Source organism: Argentina silus (genome assembly GCF_951799395.1).
Source record: "Argentina silus genome assembly, chromosome: 20".
Lineage (NCBI taxonomy): Eukaryota > Metazoa > Chordata > Actinopteri > Argentiniformes > Argentinidae > Argentina > Argentina silus.
Window position 1 is genome coordinate 7,175,371 of NC_139674.1, and position 20,886 is coordinate 7,196,256.

Genomic DNA, 20,886 nt, shown 5'->3' on the forward strand with positions numbered 1-20,886 from the left:
TCCTCTCTGTTAACATATACCTCACCTTCTGCCTTAGTTTTGATTTGTTATGATGATTGTAAAACAGTTAGAAACAACAGACTTCTCCAATCATTTGTTTCTGAAAACTGATGATGCTAAGTAAGAATACTAATATATTGAAAAAAATGTTTTTCCTTTTATTTTTGTACTTATGTGCTGTGCACAGCAGTCTACTGTATTCCTGAGATACCATTAAAAGTTTGTTTTTTACAGGTTGTTGTTGCCATGGTTTCTTTTTATGCACTGTCCTGCATGAGTTTATGAAAGGCGACCGACACATAATACGCCCCTCTTGGAAAGGAATGAATGACTCAACAAATGTACGGGGAGCACTGAGCACTGCTCAATGACATAGTGTTGAGATCGAGACCTATCCCCTCAATGTAACCCCTTGCCAGTTCACAATTCTTTTGTGACAAGGTTAAACATCAAAAACGTTAATATGCTGTATAATTTGACTATATACATACGTACAGTAGGCTTATGGGAAGTATCACAAATTCAAGAGTTGAATTAAGATGTTCATGATAAAATGTATGATGGTAAGCACTGGAATCTGCTGTGCCTTCCAACTGTCATATACAACTTGTCCAGACATACATCATACGCAATTGAATCAAATCTGCTCTGTAAAGCCCATCAGCAACTCTGCGCGTCATCTGAATGCTAGAACCACTGCACAGTCAGTTCTGTAGGCTATATAGGCCTATAAATGAGATTATGGCTCCCTCTGCTGTTGAAGGTTGAGAATCATAGAACTGTCTGCGAGACTGGCAGGTGCCGCTCACCAGTGCGTAAAATGATGGTAAAAAGGCACAATAACGAATTAACGAATGCCTTCCAACATGCTAGGCAATTTATGAGCTAAAGTGATGTTAGTTCAACCCCAGGCCTTTCTTCAGGTAAACCAACTACTCTATTTCAACGTCTCAACATGATATTCATGTTTTTCTACATAGGCTGTAGGTCTGCTCTATCCAGTCCAAGCCCAGTGATCATGATTGTGAAGTTTGTCACTGTAAAAAGATACGTCACAGATTGCTCAATGTGACTACGCCATAGCTATGCTTATTGACCAATACCTTCAAGATAAATAGACAGATTTGGAAAGGCCCCCCTTCCTTCCGCTGCTCGAAAGCCACACATCTGCTTTGGGGGCGAGTAAAGGATGTGAGCAGGAGTGGCACTTGGTGCCTTTAAATAGAGCCGTATTCAAACTTTGGGAAAACAGACCCGCTGAAGTTTCCAAACAGGTTGCACCAGAGCGCACAGCACATCCCGAAATATTTGGAGTCAATTTTCAGTATTTTTGTAAAAAGATGGAAGGAACAAAGAAATCGGAGATGAGGGACACTGTCCTTGCGCTCTTACTGGCTGTGTTTCAGGGATTTCGACTTGTGGATTGTCTTCCAAACCCATCTCCACTCCTTGGATCCAACTGGGGGAATCCGAGAAGATACGTGCACCTGCAGACATCTTCAGACGTTAACAACTTCTACTTGGAGATCAGTTTAAATGGCCACGTGCGCAAAACTACTATTCGAAGCTCATACAGTAAGTTCTTAAATTCTTTTCTTTTTTTATTTATTTATTTTGTGCAAACATTTTCTCCTGCATCGTTATTTAATAACTTATTCCATTCTTTCAACAGGTGTGATATTATTGAAGGCGGAAACAAGAGACCGCGTTGCGATACTCGGCGTCAAAAGTAATCGCTACTTGTGTATGGATGCTGTGGGAAATTCTTTTAGTTCTGTAAGTATAAACACACGTTTTCATACTTTAATTTATTGAAATGCATGCATCATTGACATCTTCATTTCAGACCCGACAGCGAATTGAATTACGTTTGTTCATGTTTGAATTACGTTTGTTCATGTCAAACCCAAACGTGCGTTTTTACGCACTGATTTCAGACCACTTGTATCGGAAGAATTTTGATTTGGTCGAAGTGTACTTGCTTAGGACTCTGCAGGCATTATTTGGCACAACAATGTGATTAATTCATAGGAATATATAAATCCTGATTTACCTTTCTGAGTTTCTTCACTTTATGTTGAAACTGAATTAATCTTTTGTTTACAGCCTATTTGCCACAAGGAGGACTGTATTTTTAACCACAAGCTTTTGGAGAACCACCGCGACGTGTACCTCTCTTGTAGGACTGGCATCTTGCTTAACTTGGAAGGGGCAACGCAGGTGTACTCTGTAGGTCAGAACCTACCGCAAACCTCTCTCTTCCTGTCGGAGAAGAACACGGTGCCACTAGAGCGCCTCCTGCACAGGGAGAAGAGGAACCGAGTTGTTGATCCCTCTGATCCGCACGGTGTGTTTGGGCAGACAGAGGATGGCTCGGACTCCCGGGCTATGCCGGAGCTGGAGGAGGACACGGACCAGGAGGTTGAACTCTCAGACGGAGTCGTCAATGTCTCCAGAGAGACACCTATGTCCCCGTCCAGTCACGACCCCTGGAACGTGCATTCCTCCAACCCCATTAGCCCCCGTATTACAGGAACAATGGGATGAAAAGACTAGGTCTGTATTTGTACACTTGGGTTAAACATTGTTTGCTATGTGTGTGTTCACGTTGGGTCTTTTACAGCTGGTCTGAGAAACCCTAACCCTAACACTTTTTAACCAGATGTTTAATTGCTGCTGTCTAACGCTGACATGCGTGACAGTGGCTTGCCGTGTACATGTTTTCCTATTTGTACGTATGTCTTGTGTTACTAAACACAAGGCATAACATGATTCAATTCATTTGAATTAACTAGGTAGACCTAGTTATGGAATATGTAAAGGAAAATATTTGTTATGGTTTCAGCTTTTTAATTTAAGGTAAAACATTCTGTGCCCTAGCCCGCTCTGTTTACTGAGTCGGTTTTTATGAGAATCAAGATAAAAATCTTGAGAAATCAAGATAAAACCTCTTGTTTGAGAGGACAGCTGAAGTCACTGTTACCTATATTTTACGTGAAATCAATTAGCAAGTAAACCCAGCGCTTTCTTGGAAATCGGCGCGCCAATTTTCCTATTGACTTCCATTCATGATTTACGCGAGCAACCAAATTACGCACGCGTGTCTTTGGCTCTCTATGTGCAATTTAAACATAGTCAATTCAGCATTTGGTCACAACGTCCAATATGTGTGAAATGGCATTATTCCTTATGTGTTACATGTCATCATGAATTAATTTATAGCGGTCTACTACAGGGTATCATAAGGGCTTTAATAATGAAAATAGGCTGTTTTCATTGCTCTCCGACTTGAGACGAGATGTTTCAGGTGCTGGGCACCACCAGCAAGCAACACAGCCTATATAAACGTATTTATTTATTTAAATCCATTCATGTATTGTTATTTATGGTATTTATGTGGATGCTCCATAGATAAAAACGTATTTTGTCATTGATGTGTTGTGTATATGTGTGGGAGAGTTGGTTGGGATAATCTTGGAAAAGAATAAATTACATTCATACAGAAAACATTACAGATTGTTTCGTTTTTCATTAGTTTTACATTCTGTTGTACATATTTGAGACATTAAGCTTCAGTAAAAGGGTATTTCTTTATACCTTACCTTTGATGTACCGTAATTACCGTAATGTAAGCATAATTTAGGTACAAAGTAAATGATGTCATGTGAAAGGAAGCTGTCTGTCTTACATTAAACGCATAAGCAGGTTTAACATTGACTCACTCACTGGCGTTGCTGTCGTTAGGTGAGTAGCCTATCCTACGCTTCCGCACCTCACAGGTAGCCAGGTCTATCTGAGTTCCGGCTGAATCATCGTCGCATTCTAAAAATAAACATTTCCACATTCTATTTTTGTTTTACTAACTGAGTAACATTGTGGAGTTATTTTTGACCAAGGAACACATTATCGTGACCACTAACCTTTGTCCTTTTGAGCTTAGAGGTTAACCAGATTGACCTGTCATTTGAGAGGAGCCTGATTGCCTTTAACGCCCTCAGAAAAAAATGCCTTTAACACCCTAAAAAAAAACCTCTGATGTTTCAAGACCAATAAGATACTCTAAACATTGTTCAATATTTAGTACAGTTAATTAAAATATCCATACATTGCAATATGGCTGCAGGTTGCAAACAGTATAACACATTTATCAACAAGGTACATACAAAGTGGGCCCTTCTAAATAAAACATGCCTCATGTATTTATGCTGCCACTGGTGGCTTTGGAACAGGTCTTCTGGTTGTTCCTGGACACAGGTCAGTAAATGTAACCTTCAGGTGCTTTGACTTATTCTTGTCACGCTCGGCCTAGACTATAAAGAAACTAGTGATTTGTATCAGGTCTAACTTACACTGTGTGAAAAGTCTGAAACACTGAAGTAGGATAGGTAGGGTTGTCCTCTCCTTCACTCCCCTCAGGGGGCCAGTGCCCCACCCCCCCTCTCAATCAAATTGATTTTAAGAGGTGATTTGTGGTTGTAATTCAGCACTACAGTGCTGAACATAAGATGCTTTACAGGAAAATATCAATGTGTTACAATAACGAGAAAATACATTGTCAATGTCTATAAATAAGCCTGTTGGTAAACAAAAGTAAAGTCTGTGTGTGTAACATTTCTCTCGGAGAACAAGCATGTATGAGTATAATAAGAGTATCATAAACTATGGTTAATAAGTCAATCAGCAACAGTCATGATACAATTATGGATTTCTAGCAGTAACAGGTTGACGGGGAGGCCAACATGCATTTGTTCAGTGAACTGGTATGGGAGCACCCTCCTCCACCCTATTCCTAAAGTGAAATACTGTATGTGCTGTTTGTGATTGTTCCACTTGCACTCATGGACGGATGGATGGGTGTGTGTGTGTGTGTGTGTGTGTGAACATTTTACAAATTAAGCAACAAAGTACAAAATGACACTAAGACTGTATTGTTTAGGAAGGCATTTAAACACGGACCACAACCAGAGACATCTCAGTCTGTTGAAATGTAACTGTCATAAATTCAACAATTTTAAAAACAACGACAAAATGCGGCAAAGTTCAGTATTACTTTTCTGCCTTTGGTATAGCATGACAAAAACAATACAACTCTTCAACATGATCAACTCTGAAGTGGAAAAATAATACAAATAACAACATAAGTCACATTTAAAAAGTGCAGAGCGATTTCAACAAGATATTTCATTACAGTATGACACATGGAGGTACTGAGTTGTACAACATCTCTACCCTATTGAATGATTGGAAGACAGTCAATGCCTTTCACACAGGATATACAGTACATCCAGTGACAGTAGGTTTGCACTGAGCAATGATCTACTGCAAAGGTTCAATGACAGTTTAGGAGAAATCATTTACCCAGTGTATGACATTGTTGTGCGTGCTTAGCATTAAGGCACCTCATTGGTGCAGTGGGTAGCTTCTAAGATGTTTTTGAGGCCCTGCCTCCATTTCAATTAGTGTTTCAAACAAAGATCGAATCAATCAGAGAGACACTGCACACAGACCTTTCCTTTAATCCTCTCTCCACTTTCTTTTGCCTCTACTATTTAGCCTGCTACTAATCAGCGTCTTCGCTGGCTCTAAGGTGGTCCTTCCTGTTGGTAAAGACACATCGGACAGCAGAGAGTGTCACACCAGACTCGCCGTGAGACAGAGTGAGGACAAAGCGGCTTATGCCCGTGTTAGGGCAGGGTGAGAACACCTGGGACATCCTCAGACCATGAGGCAAAGAGCACTGCAACTCCTCCACAAAGTGACGCACCGCCACGCGGATGTAGGCCCCATGGCTCACCACCAGGGCATGGATAGAGATTCCCTGGAGTCCGTCATCAGGCAAGCCAGGAAGAGGTCCGGCAGCCGGCTCAGCCTCAGCCTCTGCCCCCTCGGTGGGAGAGCTCTGTTCCGGCCAGCCATGGTCATCCACCATCCGCTTGTAAAGAGCCTTTAGGAATTTCTTGAATCGCAGCCTCACCTGGACGCAGGTACACCGACACACCCACATTATTGTTCATATTGTGAAATTAATTATTTCTGAGGTGGAGAAAAAGTAATGTGTTGAACCACAAATTAAATAGAATGTACAACCGCCTTAGTTGAACCACTGTGTGGCGCTGCTGGACATAGAATGCTTAGCTGTCTGATGAGAGGAAGAGAGCTGGTGGCTGTTAGCCAATCGCAGGAAAAAAGGGTTCAATTTCCACGTATGAGGTTCCAGACTCACCTGTTCTAAGGTCTCTCCTCCTGGAGGGGTGAAGTCACGACATGATTGGCCAGCAGCATTGGCCATGTTCTTCAGATGCTCCTTGGGCCGTCCCTCTGCGATCCCAAACCCCTGTGTGATGAACCACCAAAATCAACGAAAATGCAAACTATGCAAACTGCAAACTATGTTTTATTTGAGTGTCAAATTCAAAGACCATTGCATAATTTTGATGAATCTCTCCACCCCCTAACACCCTAATGTACATTACCTGAACTTAAAAAAAACTTTCTCTTCCTTTCTCTAGCACTGTGTCTGCTAATGGCCCTTGTTTTTAATCAAAGGCTATTATTACGACTGATGTATATTCACTTACTTTGACTTATTATAAGTCGCTTTGGATAAAAGCGTCTGCCAATGTAAACATAAAAAAATAAAAAAAAGAGAACAATAAAAGCCATAATGATGCTTAATGCAGAACTTACCCTCTCTCTGAGTAAGGGTTCAAACACCATTTCAGTGCCAGAGGAGTGAGCATTATTCCTCATAATGCATTCAGCAGTCTGAAAAAAGGAAGAAAAACATTCATGATAATTAGGCCTGCATGGCGAAACATCAATATAATTCCCCATCTCTTTTATGGCAGTTCTCAATGTTTTCTCACCAAAAGGGAGTTAAAAGTATAGAGAGTGGATGACACTGATACAGTATGTAAACAATGGCAGGTTGTTATTATTTACTTTTATTCATTAGCACCTTTACCCAGTGACATTTCTCGTATCATTTGGCACCTGGGGCGTTTGTTTAGCATAACCCCTGTTCTCCTTCTTCTCAACAATAGCATATATACAATAGAAAGGTATTTCTTTCCAAATAATTATTTGAGTGACTTCCCTAATGTTCTGTCTGAGTGTTTTCCTGGGACGTACTGCATGTAATTCCAAATGCTCTCTGGGAAAAGGTGGTGTAAGTGGGTCTGGTTTAGGAGAACGCTGAAGAAGTTTAAAATTGCCAGTTCCTGAAACAAAACTCTTCCCATGTGTGGAATTGATAAGCATTGATTGCAATCATGTGATGAAATAATCGACAAAGGCAGCATGAATCTGAGGACACAAAACCAGGGATAGTTCTGTTGCCAGGCTAGACACAGTTTTTGGAGCCAACACAATACTTGGTGTGCCAGACTACAGGAATCTAAAGGTAATATCTTGTGTGTTTTCTGGTAGTAACCTAACCTAACCATACCCAAAGTGGGCATTACCTGAACACTGACATCAGGACTAACCTGCCGGGCACGTTGCAGGTTACTGACAAACACGTTGTTGAACCTGACCTCTTTGAGGTACCGTCCTACCGCCTCCGCCTGCTGCAGTCCCGTCTCAGACAAGAGAGTGTCCACCCCTTGACCTGATGGCACAAGACCAGCATGTGAATCTACCAGCGGAGGTAGACATCGGACGACGGGCTCATTGTAATGCATGGTGTTTGAAACCATTCCTTATTCTGTTCCATGCATTACAATGAGCCCCGTCCTCCGATTTCTACCTCCACCGGCCTCCCCTGGTTGGTACAGTAGACTCAAGTTACATTAAGCAAAACTGCACAGAATGTCTGATTGATGGCATGCTGCTACATGTACATTTTAGTCATTTGTCTATTTACAATTGTAAGTTGTTTTTTTGTTGTTGTTTGTTTTTGGTAGGCTACAGGAACATTGTTTACTGTAGCCTATGCTGTTCAACATACCTTGTAGCAACTTGTCCTTGTTGTATTGCGTCTCCCCACTGGACATAGATATTACAGTTAGTCCTACAAATTAGAACTCTTCTTGCCTGCTCAGATATTTCATTCATTTATCTGACGTCCAAAAAATATGAATATCAATGAAAAGCAGGAGGTTGTCAACTGTGAGATGATTCCATGTGTAAGACATGATACTTGACAATATTTCAAGGCCGTTTAACACAGCAAAATCATCTATATAAGAATAGATAACGCATTTGTATATGTACTGTATTGCTGGTGAATGACAGCATTGCATGCTTGAAGTGCTTCAATACAACATATAACAGAATGTTCGCATGCAGTGCACTGCGTGCGAAATCGAAGGACATTGCTACACCCAGCAGTTTGAGGTGCAGGCAAAAAAGCGAGATAGTACGTTTAACCATTATTCACTTACTGTCGGATGATTGTCAAGCTAAATGTAAGCATTTTAAGCTATCTAGATAAGAGTTATTTTAGAGGTACTTCCTGGTTCGTGGCAAGTGGTTTTAAAAAGAGGCCTGCCCTGCCCCTCGTAAAACAATCTGATTCGTGGGATATGCGGTAGCAGTGTTCGAACTGTGTGTGATGGTAGCCAATCCAAAGAACCGTGGCTATCTCAGGCCAATGGCATTGCATTAAGGTCTTCTTGATACTCTGTCATCGTTCAATAGTACACTAGATAACCCCCCTACACACACACACACACACACACACACACACACACTAGAGGGAAAATAACAGAAATTACCATGGGAACTCACTAAATAAGACATTTTGCAGGACTTAGTCGCCCTCCTGCGGTCACAAAGGATATAGCCTTTCAATAGAACTTCATACAACTGCGCCCCCTGGTGGTGAAAGAGGATAGTGCTGAAAGGCCTAGACAGTCCAGTGTGCTGATAAAAGCAAGCCTAGCCCGTCTATAGAAATTATTTGATTATACTCAGCAGCAGCAGCAGCAAAAAGCTGTCATGTTCAATGTAGGAAACATTTTAAAACCGTACAGAAACCATCAATAACTTGCTCAAACAAATCTATGTAATTATTCGAGGGACCTATTAATCATCTTGAACTTTTCACCCTTGAGTGAGTTGAGTTGAAGTTAGTCAAAAACATATTTATTTCATTGCATCTTCAATGAAATGTGAAGCCTCTTCGTGCCCTTGAGCTTCATCTCAGCTCCCCAACATGAACCATCTTGCAGAGTTACCGCATAAAAACACCAATATCATCACTCACACCAACATCATCACCACCTCACTCACATTTCACCATGAACACATCTCAACTAACATAGTGCAATGAAACACATTCTTTTTAGCTCGAATTTATTGAACAGAAGTTTTGGATCAGACACTTCTGAGGTACATAATGTGGTTTACAGAGAGGTGAGGATCAAAACAAACTGGAAACCCACACAGTTATCCACATTTTGTGAACAATGATACACAAACATTCTTACAAAAACTTAGACTAAATGGGTACCTCACAAAATTAATTCCACTTAATCCAATGCATTGATCCTAGATGTGCCAATTATTTGCCAAGTCAAAAGTAGGAAAAATAACATTAAAATAGATTTGTTTTTTGTCTTCCAAATACATGTTCTATAGCCCTGTCTCTCATTTAGCACCAGGTATATTATGAAATATGGTATGTTGCAGTGGAGGCTGATGGAGGTAGAAATCGGAGGACGGGCTCATTGTAATGCATGGTATGCATTCCTCATTCCATTCCATGCATTACACAATGAGTCCGTCCCCCCATTTCTACCTCAACTGGTGTGTAGTCCTTTCGGCCAATGAATGATCAGTGGAATCTGACAAATAAGTAAGAGTTTCTGTTGTCTAAGAAGAGGAAGTGACTTGTGGATCTCCTGCCTCTCATCCAGGAAAGATTCTGTCAAAAAAAACTGTCAACAAGCTCAGAGTCAGAGCCTTTTCCCCTTGCTCCCTGATAAACTGCTGAGTTGTGAGGTAACACGAGATGCCATCTCACTTTCTTTGCCCAATGAACCTGAGGTACACAAACATTATAGTTGTAGAATGCAGCAAGGAAATTATAGGACACAAGATACATGGAAAGACGAGAATAAAACATGCTATTAAAGAAAACTGCACAAAGTACTTCCAGTACAGGACTCGCCCTGTCCTCCTACCTTGCCACTCTATCCAGTACACAAACAACAAGGAAAAGCAAGGAAACAATTACATATTCAAAAATTCATAACATAGCAGCACACTGGTGTATATCAAAATAAGGCAATTTGTATAGGCTAAGACTGAAAATAGAATAGCTTAATAGCAGCAAGAGAAAAATATCAAACAAACAAACAGATCTATTTTGGCTTTTATCACTTAGGAATTACATCTCCTTTCAGTATAATAACAGAAACAAAACCTTAAAATGCATAACAATATGTTTTCTCTGTTTAAAGCAGGTGTCATTAGCAATACAAGAAAGGTTCAGTTGAATTAGTGAGGAGCAGAGCTTTTTGTCCTCACATTTAAAAGACTGAGTATTCAACATATCACCCATGAGGAAAATGGGTAACTCTGACATTAAGCTGAACTCCCCCCCTCCCCCTTATCAAAGATGTGGCGCTCAACAAAGATTTTTCTCATCATACAAACCCTGTCCTTGTCATCTTTTTCAAGATGGTGGAAACTGAGAAAATGGCTGTCTCTGTACATGAGCAAAAATGAACCAGAAACAAACATTTAGAACAAAGTAACCCTTTCTTAAAACCATTACGTTCATTTGGCTATGAAGCAGGCAAAATAAAATTCAAGTAAGTTAAATGGATGTAATCAATTCTTAAAAATCAAGTCTAGGTGTGATTTTAGCTTTCCTAGGTTTGCATTGCAATTGATTTGGTTCCATATTTCAACACAACTATAAAATGGTAAACCCTACTCCTACTCACTGGTCAGGGAATGCTTTCTAGACAACGTGCATCACCCCAAGTGGGAATCCAGCCCAGAAAAGACCAAATAACTTAAAGAAAACCAAAAAAAAACTAAAAAATATTAGAAAACACCCCTACTACCCCACCAACCCCCCTTCGATCATCATCCCCTTCAACTTTTTAGGAGTGTGTTTTAAAAGTGCATTTAGGTTGATCCAAGTCCCATTTTGACCATGACTTAAATATCTACTATCGAATTGATGACAGGAGGCACGGATGGGAAATGTTACAGTACAAACTGCTCCCTCGTGATCAGCTCCTATCAGAACCTGGCAGTGACCACTGAGGCTGGTTCCGGCATGCCACTCAAGTATCATGTGACTCCGGAGAATTAGAGCTAACTTTCCTTTCCTGTCTTCATCCACTTCCCAATCATTTGAACTGTCTACTGTCTTCTGTCCATCATTTCACTGCACTACTCCCATATACTTCCACTCCTCAAAACACTTATCAATCCAATACTTTCACCCTCCACCATTTCCTTTCCCAGATACTTCCACACTCCCTTAGGCTACTAACTAATCTTACACAAACACACAAAACCTTGTCTATATCTCATCTCTCCTCCAATGTTCAGCCTAAGACCCCTCCAACATGCCCAGTCTCTGATCTTTAGTATTGGCTTCAGCTGACCCATAACACAACAGAACATCACTAACTCTACAGAGACTAACACAGTGCCTAATCCCCCCCCCCCCTCCCCCAAACAAGATAACCTTATCTCTCTCAAAATAACATGCAGGAGCAACTCAGAGCACACACACCAATAACATCAAATTAAATAATTACAATATTGTAACAAAAATAGCCTCATTCAATTCAAATACATGTACTGTAAATATTGGCCTGGTAACTTGGCAATGAAATTAAGACCTTAACAGCTGATTGCTGAGGTTTCCTCCTCCATCTGGCCCTTTGAAGGGCAGTAGCCACAGCCCCAGACCCCTCGGGGCTCCTCACTCTTGCCTATCCCTCCTCCCTCCCTCCCTCTCTCTCTCTCTCTCTCTGTGAGTGGGCCCAGCCCTCTCCTGGCCAGCATAGATGAGCATAAATAGTAAGCAGTGCTACAGGTGCACAGTATAGCAGGTAGGAGAAGCAGCTCTCCTCACCTGTATAATAGCTTCGCTTAAATGCCTTGTATAAACGCTGTGCACAACCGATCATACTGTATGCACACAGCACACAGTACGCCTCCTGTATAGTTGAAACTGAACAGATGTCACAGTTGAGGAAAACCCACTCACTGTGAAATTGATAAATGCTTAAAGGTGCAATCTGTAATTCAAAGAACAACAAAGCAGGCTTCCCGTCACTTTTTTGGTAAACAGCTAAGGGGTGGGGCCGGGGAAATGTAACCACTCTCAATTTCATAGACAGAGCAATGGATACAGAGCTATGGATATGAAGGACTGACCATACATGAGATACAAATTTGAGTAACCCTAACCCTAATTTAAAAGCCAAAAAATGTATATATCAATTACAGATTGCCCCTTTAATATGGATGAAAAATAATAACCATCTGATAAAATTATAATAGTAATAATAATAATTATAAAATGTTTTTTTTTTTTCCACAAATAATTGTTTGCACTATATAATGATAACATCCATCTAGTTCTTATAGAGTGATATAATTTCAAGTATGCAAATCTATTCAGGTTTCCTCTCTGCAAACCTATCAAGTTTCCAAAAACATTTGGTCTAAATTAGCTTGTTTGATTTAATGTGGTGCATACTGTATGTCAATATGTGACCAGCTAGATATAACTGTAAGCCTTAAAAGACTGAGTTGCTGATGGCAGCTCATAGATTTTCCTCCCATTCTTTGTGGGAGCTCATTGGTTGACGTGACGTCACAGAAAAGGATGTGAGCTCATTGATTGCGTTGAGTGGTGGGAGCTCATTGGTTGAATTGGCAGTTCGTTGGTTGATATGGTGAACACTGTGGTGGCCCTTTAGATTGGCATGGCGTAAATGGTGGGAGCTCATTGGTTGACGTCATTAGCGTACTGCGTGTGGTGGCAGCTCATAGGTTGACGTCGCATACATCTGTTGGGGTGCTGGATTGGTCCTGCTGCTCCATGGCCTTGCTGCCTGCCCTGCCCCCGGCCTCCTGCCTCTGCTGCACCTTCCGCAGACTGCTGACCAACACCCTTTCAATCTGCTCCTGACACGCCTTCAGGCAGTCCTACAACACAGACAGAGAAGACTCATCAACACACTGATATATATACACACACACACACACACACACACACACACACCTGTGTGGACAAACAGAAAACGCTGCCTTGCACAGTACAATGTACAGTACTTCATCTGACTTCTGTTGTTGAACAGCTACCGAACAGTCACATGCATGGCGTGCTGGCGGGACATCATGGGTCTTGTGCTAGGTGGTCCCGTCCCTTTCATGACCACAATCTCCTTGAACAATGGGTGCCAGCACACACAGACACCAGCGAGAGTGTGCCGCGACTCAGGGGCCACTTGAATCCTTTCAAATACGGTACATACTGTATATGAGGAATGGGGGGCAAACAACTACAGTACGAGACCCATGATGTAAGCTGAACTCACTGAGGCGTACTGGGAGGAGTCCAGCAAAGCTGAGACCATGGACACCACAGTAGAACATCACTACAGAGATATGGAGAGCGTCCAAGGGGATCACAAGGAAATAGCTTTGACCTACTGACTCTTAACCCTCTGAGATGGGATGTGAAACAGAATATAGGACAGGATGTTATGGATGTTGTGTCTCTAAAGGTGCCCTGCAGCCCTTGTCAAAAGGGGATTCTGTCCCTGTCTCTGCCTCTGCCCCTGTCTCTGTCTCTGCCTCTCTCCCCTGCACAGGTCCAGAGAAGACGACTGATGTGGGAGGTCTGAATCTACAGGGTCCGACAGCGGGGGCCTTGAAGAATGCAGCTCGCAAAGAGGCCAACATTCCTTTGAAATGTACGGATAATTAGAACCCGATGGGCCGCAGTCTGAGCGCCTGTTGTGACGGCTGCACAAGACCAGCGTTGCCATGGCGACATAATAACCACAGTCCATCGGGGGATGGTTGTTGATCTGACTGGCGGACTGTGGCCTCCGGTTCCTGTGCTTCTGAACTTGCCCCTGGTCCATTATACCAACTAGAGGTGCACAGTGGAAAAAACATTCATTCAAAACGTGTGGCGTTATTTACGCAGCACAATGATGCGTTTTTATGTTTCGAGTGTCTGTATAGAGTTCGAGTGAAGTGAGCTGTCAATGTGGGCAGACGTCGGCTTAAAGGGTTTGTGTTTGCTTCTCCGTTGCCGTTTCCCCCTTGAAAGATGGCCCTCTGTTAGACATTAGAAACAGACTCTACTAGAGGAGACGGGAGCTAAAGTGGGAGCCATGCAAAGGAACTGCCTGTGTTCTACCACAAGAATGTGGGCCCTGGGTTCTAAGAAGACATTCCCTCTCCGCTACTCTTTATAGCAGCAGTCTGGATCCCAAGCCAAGAGCCACAGGCTCTCTCCGTGAAAAGTAAATAGCTTCAATGTGGGAGACTACTGCAGGCAGGCATCGCTGTTGTTTACTAGAAAAGTGATCCATGCTCCAGCCAAGAGATGCAAGCAGGAGAATATAGAGTTTGGTGCCCAAAAGTGAACTCATACTCAAAAGTCCTTCATACGGTCGCTTGCAGACAATGACACCAGTGATACCACTTCTTCAACAGACTCAAATGTCCTGAAACATCTCAATAACTGCAGCACTCACCACCTCCGTGTTAGTGATCTTGGCCAGCAGGTCAGTCAGGTTGTCCCGCCTCAGTGTCGGGTCAGCGTGATCCAGCTGGAGGCCGCAGACGGCTGCTCCCACGCTGCCCGTGGCGATCATGGAGGGAGGGTTCATGGCCAAGCTGAAATCTGGAGGACGGGAGACAAGACAACGTGATCAAATCAGCAGATCCTCCGTCTGTCAGAAAGCAGCTCACTACAGCAGTTGTCGACACACGTCAGGGCCTCAGTTTAACCACAAACAGGACTTCTTGGGAAATTTAAAAAAGAAATGAGTTTCAAGTCACACCTTTCAGTCCATAGTAGTCTACAGGAAATGAGAGGGATGTTGTTTCTTCGGAAGGAGTTATGCAAAGCTGAACCTGACTTTCTTTCCCACAGTCTAAAAGTTTCACCGTGGCTGTGGTGGAACCTGTGTGGTTTCCCTCACTATGCCTCAGCTCTGATTAGGAAAACAGAGCAGGAATCCTCCTACTCAGTGAGCAATGAGTTCCAGGAAGTACTCCCTCTGGTCCCCCATCGCGGCCCAGAGACATGAGCGACAACAGGCCGGCTGGGCTGGGGGGGGGGGGGGGGGGGGGGGTGAAGTAGGGCATGCCTGGAGGAAATGGCCTTCGCTGGGACTGGGGCAGATCCAGCTCCAGCTCCAACTCCAGCACATTACAGCACATTACAGCACATAGCCTAGCACAGACCCTGGCCTTTGTGGCTTTCTTCTCTTTATAGAGAAGAGGATGCGACTGATAGTTGTGGACAAACCCCAGGGAGTAGCCCGGCCAGTTCTAGAGCCCAGCTGTGCAGAGGCAGACGTCCCCTGTCATGAGAACAACATTTGGAGCTCACATAAAACCCCAAACATTTACATTACTTCAAACCACAGCAGCCTTTTTTTTTATTGTGGCTGTTTTGTGCTTGGATATAAACGGGCTGCTTATGAATAGTGGGGAGACCGCTGAAACACACCCAAATGAAAAATGCGACACTAAAATGGCACTAAACAGGGCATGAAGCTGTTTGAAGGACGCTATGGCTCCAATAACACGCTGCAGTAAACAAGTGCTTATGGGCCACATCTGATCAGAGACACAAGCCAGACATCTCAACACCCAAAAGTGGCCTAGTTTCTCACTATTTTCTCCTTCTAACTTGTCTGAAAGGCACATTACACAAGTAGAGGCCTACAGATGAGCTAGTTTGAGAGTTGTCCCATATTGCATTACCATTCCTTGAAATGAAAACAAGGAAATAGGAAGAAGGAAAGGAAGCTAATTAATTTGGGATTCACCCCTAGATAAGGAAAGGCCTGAGGGGACATTCATGCAGCTCCACATCCACCAGAGTTTATTTTGGAGATGTATAGAGGCGGGGAGGGGAGAGGAAGGAAGGCAGATCGCTGGCTGCCAACTCTGACTAATCAAACCTGGAAGCTCAACGGTCAACAAACAATACTGAGAGAGCAGCCCAACTGTCCAGCTGCACCTGAGTCACGGTTCACAGAAGGGGAGGGGGGCGGGGAGAGGAGAGGAGGGAGGGGGAGGGGGCTGTCATCAGAGAAGGAGACTTATGTAAACATTGCACCGCATTGAAACTATTCTCCCAGGCTCCTCTCAGAATATCATTCATGCCTCAATATACTCAAGAGGTCCAACACAGCTTTCAGCAGCTGGACTAATGTTAAGACCAGTTAGACCCAGTTAGCACCAGCTGTGTTCTAGACATGGAGAGCAGAGAGTAGAGAGTGGAGAGTGGAGCCCAGCCAGCGGATGCCTTTATAGTCCCTGCCCTTCAACTGGGGAGTGTAGGGTCAGAGGAGTATAATATCAAAGATGACTCACAACGTGAGAAAGTTTGGCGTGTGTGGGTGTGTGTGTGTATGTGAGAGTGATGGGAGAGAGAGAGAGAGAGAGAAAGAAAGAGAGAGAGAAAGACTGTAGAGGGGGAGGGTGGATGACCCTACCTGTGGCACAAAGGGCGATGAATGTCTCTGTGTGCTTGCGGACCAAAGCCAGCTTCTCTTTGGGGAGTGGCAGCCTGCGTATGATGTGCTCGATAAAATCATTGGGGATAACTGCGGCCATGTTCCACTTCAACTTCCCCAACACCACCAGCTCCCACTCCTGGAGGACAAACACAGAAGGAGAAGAACACAAGCTCCATCAAAGACGGCAATGGCTTGAACATCACGCATTCACCTTACCTGTGGAACAACCAGATGATAAACTGGGCCTTAAAAGCTCATGCTATTCTCTCCTCAGACTTTGTCCACTGTACTGACAGTAATTGAGAAAGAAAGAAAACTTGCCAAGTCTACCACAAAACACCACGGTCTTACTCAATTCTAAGAAGAAACCACCCCATACCAGAGAGATATTTCCTCTCCATCCCTACTCTCTCACTCTCTCATTAGCTGCATGCCTCTCTCATTCTTCTCATCCTTTGAGTCACACTGTTAACATGTGACGAGCCTCGCCCCTGGTTGGAGGGGGTCCCAGCCAGAGACACACAGCAGCCACTTCCTTCCTGTTACGAGCGTCCGCTAGCATCTCTGGTTTGCACCACTTTGGTAGCTGTGGGGAGCCTTCACATGAAATCTCACCCCCAAGGGGAAAAAGAATGCAAAAAAAACAGATGTGACTAATTCAGCTGTTCCCCCGGTTTCCTTTTTTCTTCATGTGTCAACAGAGAGGCGGTCATTGTGAACACCCAGGTTTACTGAAACCACAGTGCTAGCTGGGACGGCCCCCCTGTGTTTCTCTCTCAGGTTAAGGGGCAGCTCAGGACACAGTCAGTGAGCCTTCATCCATCCATATGTATGAATTCTTCCCTAGCAGAGCACACATGCTAACGTTTAACCTATGCTAAACCCGTGGAGAATGTTGACAGAGGATGAGCAGGGAGGAGGTCCGCTGTTGCTGTGCTCACTTCCTGGACAGCTGCCCTGACAGAATCCCCCTGATTTCCCCTCTCTCTTGCTGAGGCACCAACAGTGGCTCATTGAAGAAAGAAAAAAAAAAAAAAAAAAAAACTCATCATCATGTCTCCTCCTTCTCTGTGTCAAAGTCCCCTCTCGGGTAAATAACCAGGGGTCCATTAGCTTAACACTAGCTTAGCAACCCCCCCCCCCCCCCCCCCCCCGGCCAGTACATGATGTGTGGTGCAAGCTTGGAGTACCAGCAGCTGGAGTGCAGAAGGAGAAGGAGAAGAGGAGATTCCTGAAGCTCTCTGTGTATGTATGGTGATTCATATTTGGCCTCTTGGGCAACCTGGGTGGGCCGTCAACAGCAGAAGCAGTTATGTAATGTTGGGGAGGAAACACTTCTCAGATGTAAGGGAGTGATGGGTTTGGTTTGTTGGAAATGAACATGTAACGGCTGGTATTTCCCCTCTCGTGGGATTACCTGCACACTGTCCCTTAGGTGAGAGAGAGCCTTGAGGAAATCAATGACATAAGGAGGTGGTGTTACAGGCCCAGAACTGGGTCAAGATACGATTTGAATTCCCTCAAATACTTGAGGTGTGCTTGGTTTATTGGCTGGCAGTTGAGTGGGGTTTCCACTTGGGACTATGCCATTGTTTTTTTGTGCCTGGCAATTTATGGCAAATCAAGCGCACCTCATGTATTTGGGAAAAAATCAAGTAGGCTTTTGACCCAAGTCTACAAAGGACATAATTTGATGTGAATAAGCACATATTAGGTGTGTGGCCATAATATGAGAATTTGGCAACATGAAAAACTAGATGGATTCTATACCAGTTCGGGCTATAGGCCTACATATTGAACAACACCAGGCAGGAATTCCATCCAAATGACTTTGAGATATGATTCCTAATCTTTATCTGCATTGTCTCACTACAGAATGGAAGGTATGGTTCAGAACATGGAATTTCTGCACACATGCACTTGAACAAAATTATGGAGAATTACTGCTGGAATCCACATGTAGGCCTAGTTGAAATTCTATACTGCATAATTGCCACTAGATGGCAGTGGCAACACAGGCCACTTTAGCCCTAGTGTCACTTAGCATGTGTCCAGGGAATCTTCTACAATAGCCCATACTGTATGATGACTCAACCAGCCAAACTTGTCAAAGCATAGGTAAAACGTATTATAGAATCAAACAATTAATTAGGCCTACATCAAAATGTAGGAGCTGAATGATGTTCAAGGCTTAAGCTACTTTTCTACTCCATATGACATGGGTATTTGGAGTATAAACTAAAAGTTTCTTACCAGCAGCTCCTGAAGTGTGATGGAATTTTCTGTGTACATGCACAGCTTTTCTGCAGTTATTGGACGACTATCCTTCAACTTGGATGCAAGAAACATGCACACAGCTCCTAGAAGTTGCAAAAAATACTTTCTGGTGGGAACCACTGCTAAAAATCTGTCCAAATAATTAATGGCCAAAGGAAATACGTCTTCCTCACTCTTCGCCTCTTCACAAACCTAAAGGAGAGAGAAACAATATTACAAAGTAGGCTATCACAAAGCCTATAATACTCATCAAATTAAATATGTGGCATAAATTCTATTTTAAAAAAGCCAATGAATTACATAGCCGACAACAGTTATTATAAAGGGAAAACCAAAAGTGATTGAGAAATGATGTCAATAATGGTTTTAAAATGTTCTATTCATTAGGCTTAGTGTAATAGGAAGTCGAGCCAAAACACCCACGCCGAGCGCCATTCTTAGCCCGTCGTATTTTCAAAAAATAATTAAAAATATAAATAAATTAGCCACATGCGTGAAATGATGTGCACAATGTTCATAAGTCTTTACTTAACTCATCCCGAAAATTGCTAAACAAGTTTGTCAGTGTTAGACAATAGTAACTGCAAAAATGAAACTATGTAGGCTCTGCGTGTTGTCTGCATGAACAACCCAGCTTATGCTAACATTTTTAAAATAATTATCGTAATTATTTGGAAAGGAAAACATAGATGAATTTAATATGGAAATTAAGCTTAGAAGGTCGTCTTTCGTTTGAGTTCTTTGATGAGCGAAACATTCCTGTTTGTTGACATTTAGACAACTTAAATCTATGGTGATGACTTTAGCTGAGCAGCCTTTATGATGGAACTTCCGAGGCCCACGCCTACGGTGAGTCATTTCTCAGTCAATTGAATTGTCAAAATGTCATGCATGTCACCTCTCAAAACTACCACGTTATGAAACTAGCAAACAATTAGCAACATATACTTTTTAGGCCTGTGGAACTACTAAAACTTGCAACTTGCAAAATGTGCCGTTAAACTACACACTCCTGGAACTGAATGGAGAACTTCGTAACGACAGATGTAATACATAAACAACGCACTGTAGGCTATATGTAAAAAGACTTACAAACCTCGTGCATCCAAGATGCAACCAGTTGCCTCATATACGGCTGAATATCCTTCTGGACACATTTAAAATACGAACATTGGGGAAGGAACCTGTCCTCAATGGTTAACAGATTTTGCAATACTCTGTCATCATACAGAATGTTTGGGTCAGACTTGGCTCTCACGACTTTGTCCACCTCGAGGCAAAGAAGGTCCATGGTTCGGTTCTTTCCTTTGCAAAAAAATAAATAACGTCAAAATAATGCCGACAGGAGTGGGGACAGAGTAAAAGCGGAGAATTGCTCGGGAGGAAGCATGAGGGAGACTGCAGGGATTATTCCAACGTAGTCCTGCCTCACGATTGCTTCTTTTTCCTCTCCCTCTGCGCTGCTGAGCTACTTTCCTCTTATTACATTAAAGCATGAATAGAAGCTGGGTCGGCGATATGACGCAAGCATATCTCACTCTGCTCAACAATTGGCTATAGGGATATATTTTACAGCTTGCATTGCTCTCTTTGCTCTGTTGCTGAAAGCAGGAACCGGATGAATGCCACCTCACTTGTTCTACGACGATTCAGCTCTCTATCTCCACCCCAACTGTGGCCTCACACATGCGCGGATGCATTGAAATAGACAATTATAAATTATTGATATCAATATTGTCATCAATATTGTCTAGCCACAAATGTCATGATGATCAATCTGTAACCTGGTACTATGTAATAACCAACACTGAGGTTATTAATCAACTATTTAAACAAAACAAAATTAGGATTATACTTTATTGACACTAAATTATAGTTCAATAAGAGCTTAGAATCAAGCAATCTAAATTTCAGT

At 42.8% G+C, this 20,886-nt stretch overlaps 3 protein-coding genes across 4 annotated transcripts; 1 reads left to right on the forward strand and 2 right to left on the reverse strand.

The window, feature by feature from the left end:
• Nucleotides 1-1,340: 1,340 nt before the first annotated feature.
• fgf23 (fibroblast growth factor 23) lies at nt 1,341-2,547 on the forward strand (the record flags this gene model as incomplete). The annotated part of the gene is made up of 3 exons (XM_083692574.1): nt 1,341-1,575; nt 1,673-1,776; nt 2,107-2,547. 3 exons carry the CDS (start codon nt 1,341-1,343, stop codon nt 2,545-2,547), a joined length of 780 nt encoding a protein of 259 aa, XP_083548700.1.
• A 2,390-nt stretch (nt 2,548-4,937) lies between these two features.
• Nucleotides 4,938-8,455, reverse strand: tigarb (TP53 induced glycolysis regulatory phosphatase b). Of its 2 annotated transcripts, XM_083691948.1 has the most exons (6): nt 8,385-8,455; nt 7,949-7,986; nt 7,488-7,609; nt 6,688-6,765; nt 6,224-6,334; nt 4,938-5,974 (listed from the first exon to the last, which is right to left on the reverse strand). In XM_083691948.1, exons 1-6 carry the CDS (start codon nt 8,414-8,416, stop codon nt 5,561-5,563), a joined length of 795 nt encoding a protein of 264 aa, XP_083548074.1. In that variant the 5' UTR covers nt 8,417-8,455; the 3' UTR covers nt 4,938-5,560. The 2 variants fall into 2 exon arrangements, with proteins under 2 accessions (XP_083548074.1, XP_083548073.1); XM_083691947.1 differs by lacking the exons at nt 7,949-7,986; nt 8,385-8,455 and having other exon boundaries at nt 7,488-7,838.
• Nucleotides 8,456-9,280: 825 nt separating this feature from the next.
• ccnd2b (cyclin D2, b) lies at nt 9,281-20,546 on the reverse strand. The gene is made up of 5 exons (XM_083692442.1): nt 20,068-20,546; nt 18,948-19,163; nt 16,671-16,830; nt 14,694-14,842; nt 9,281-13,128 (listed from the first exon to the last, which is right to left on the reverse strand). Exons 1-5 carry the CDS (start codon nt 20,260-20,262, stop codon nt 12,967-12,969), a joined length of 882 nt encoding a protein of 293 aa, XP_083548568.1. The 5' UTR covers nt 20,263-20,546; the 3' UTR covers nt 9,281-12,966.
• Nucleotides 20,547-20,886: the final 340 nt, after the last annotated feature.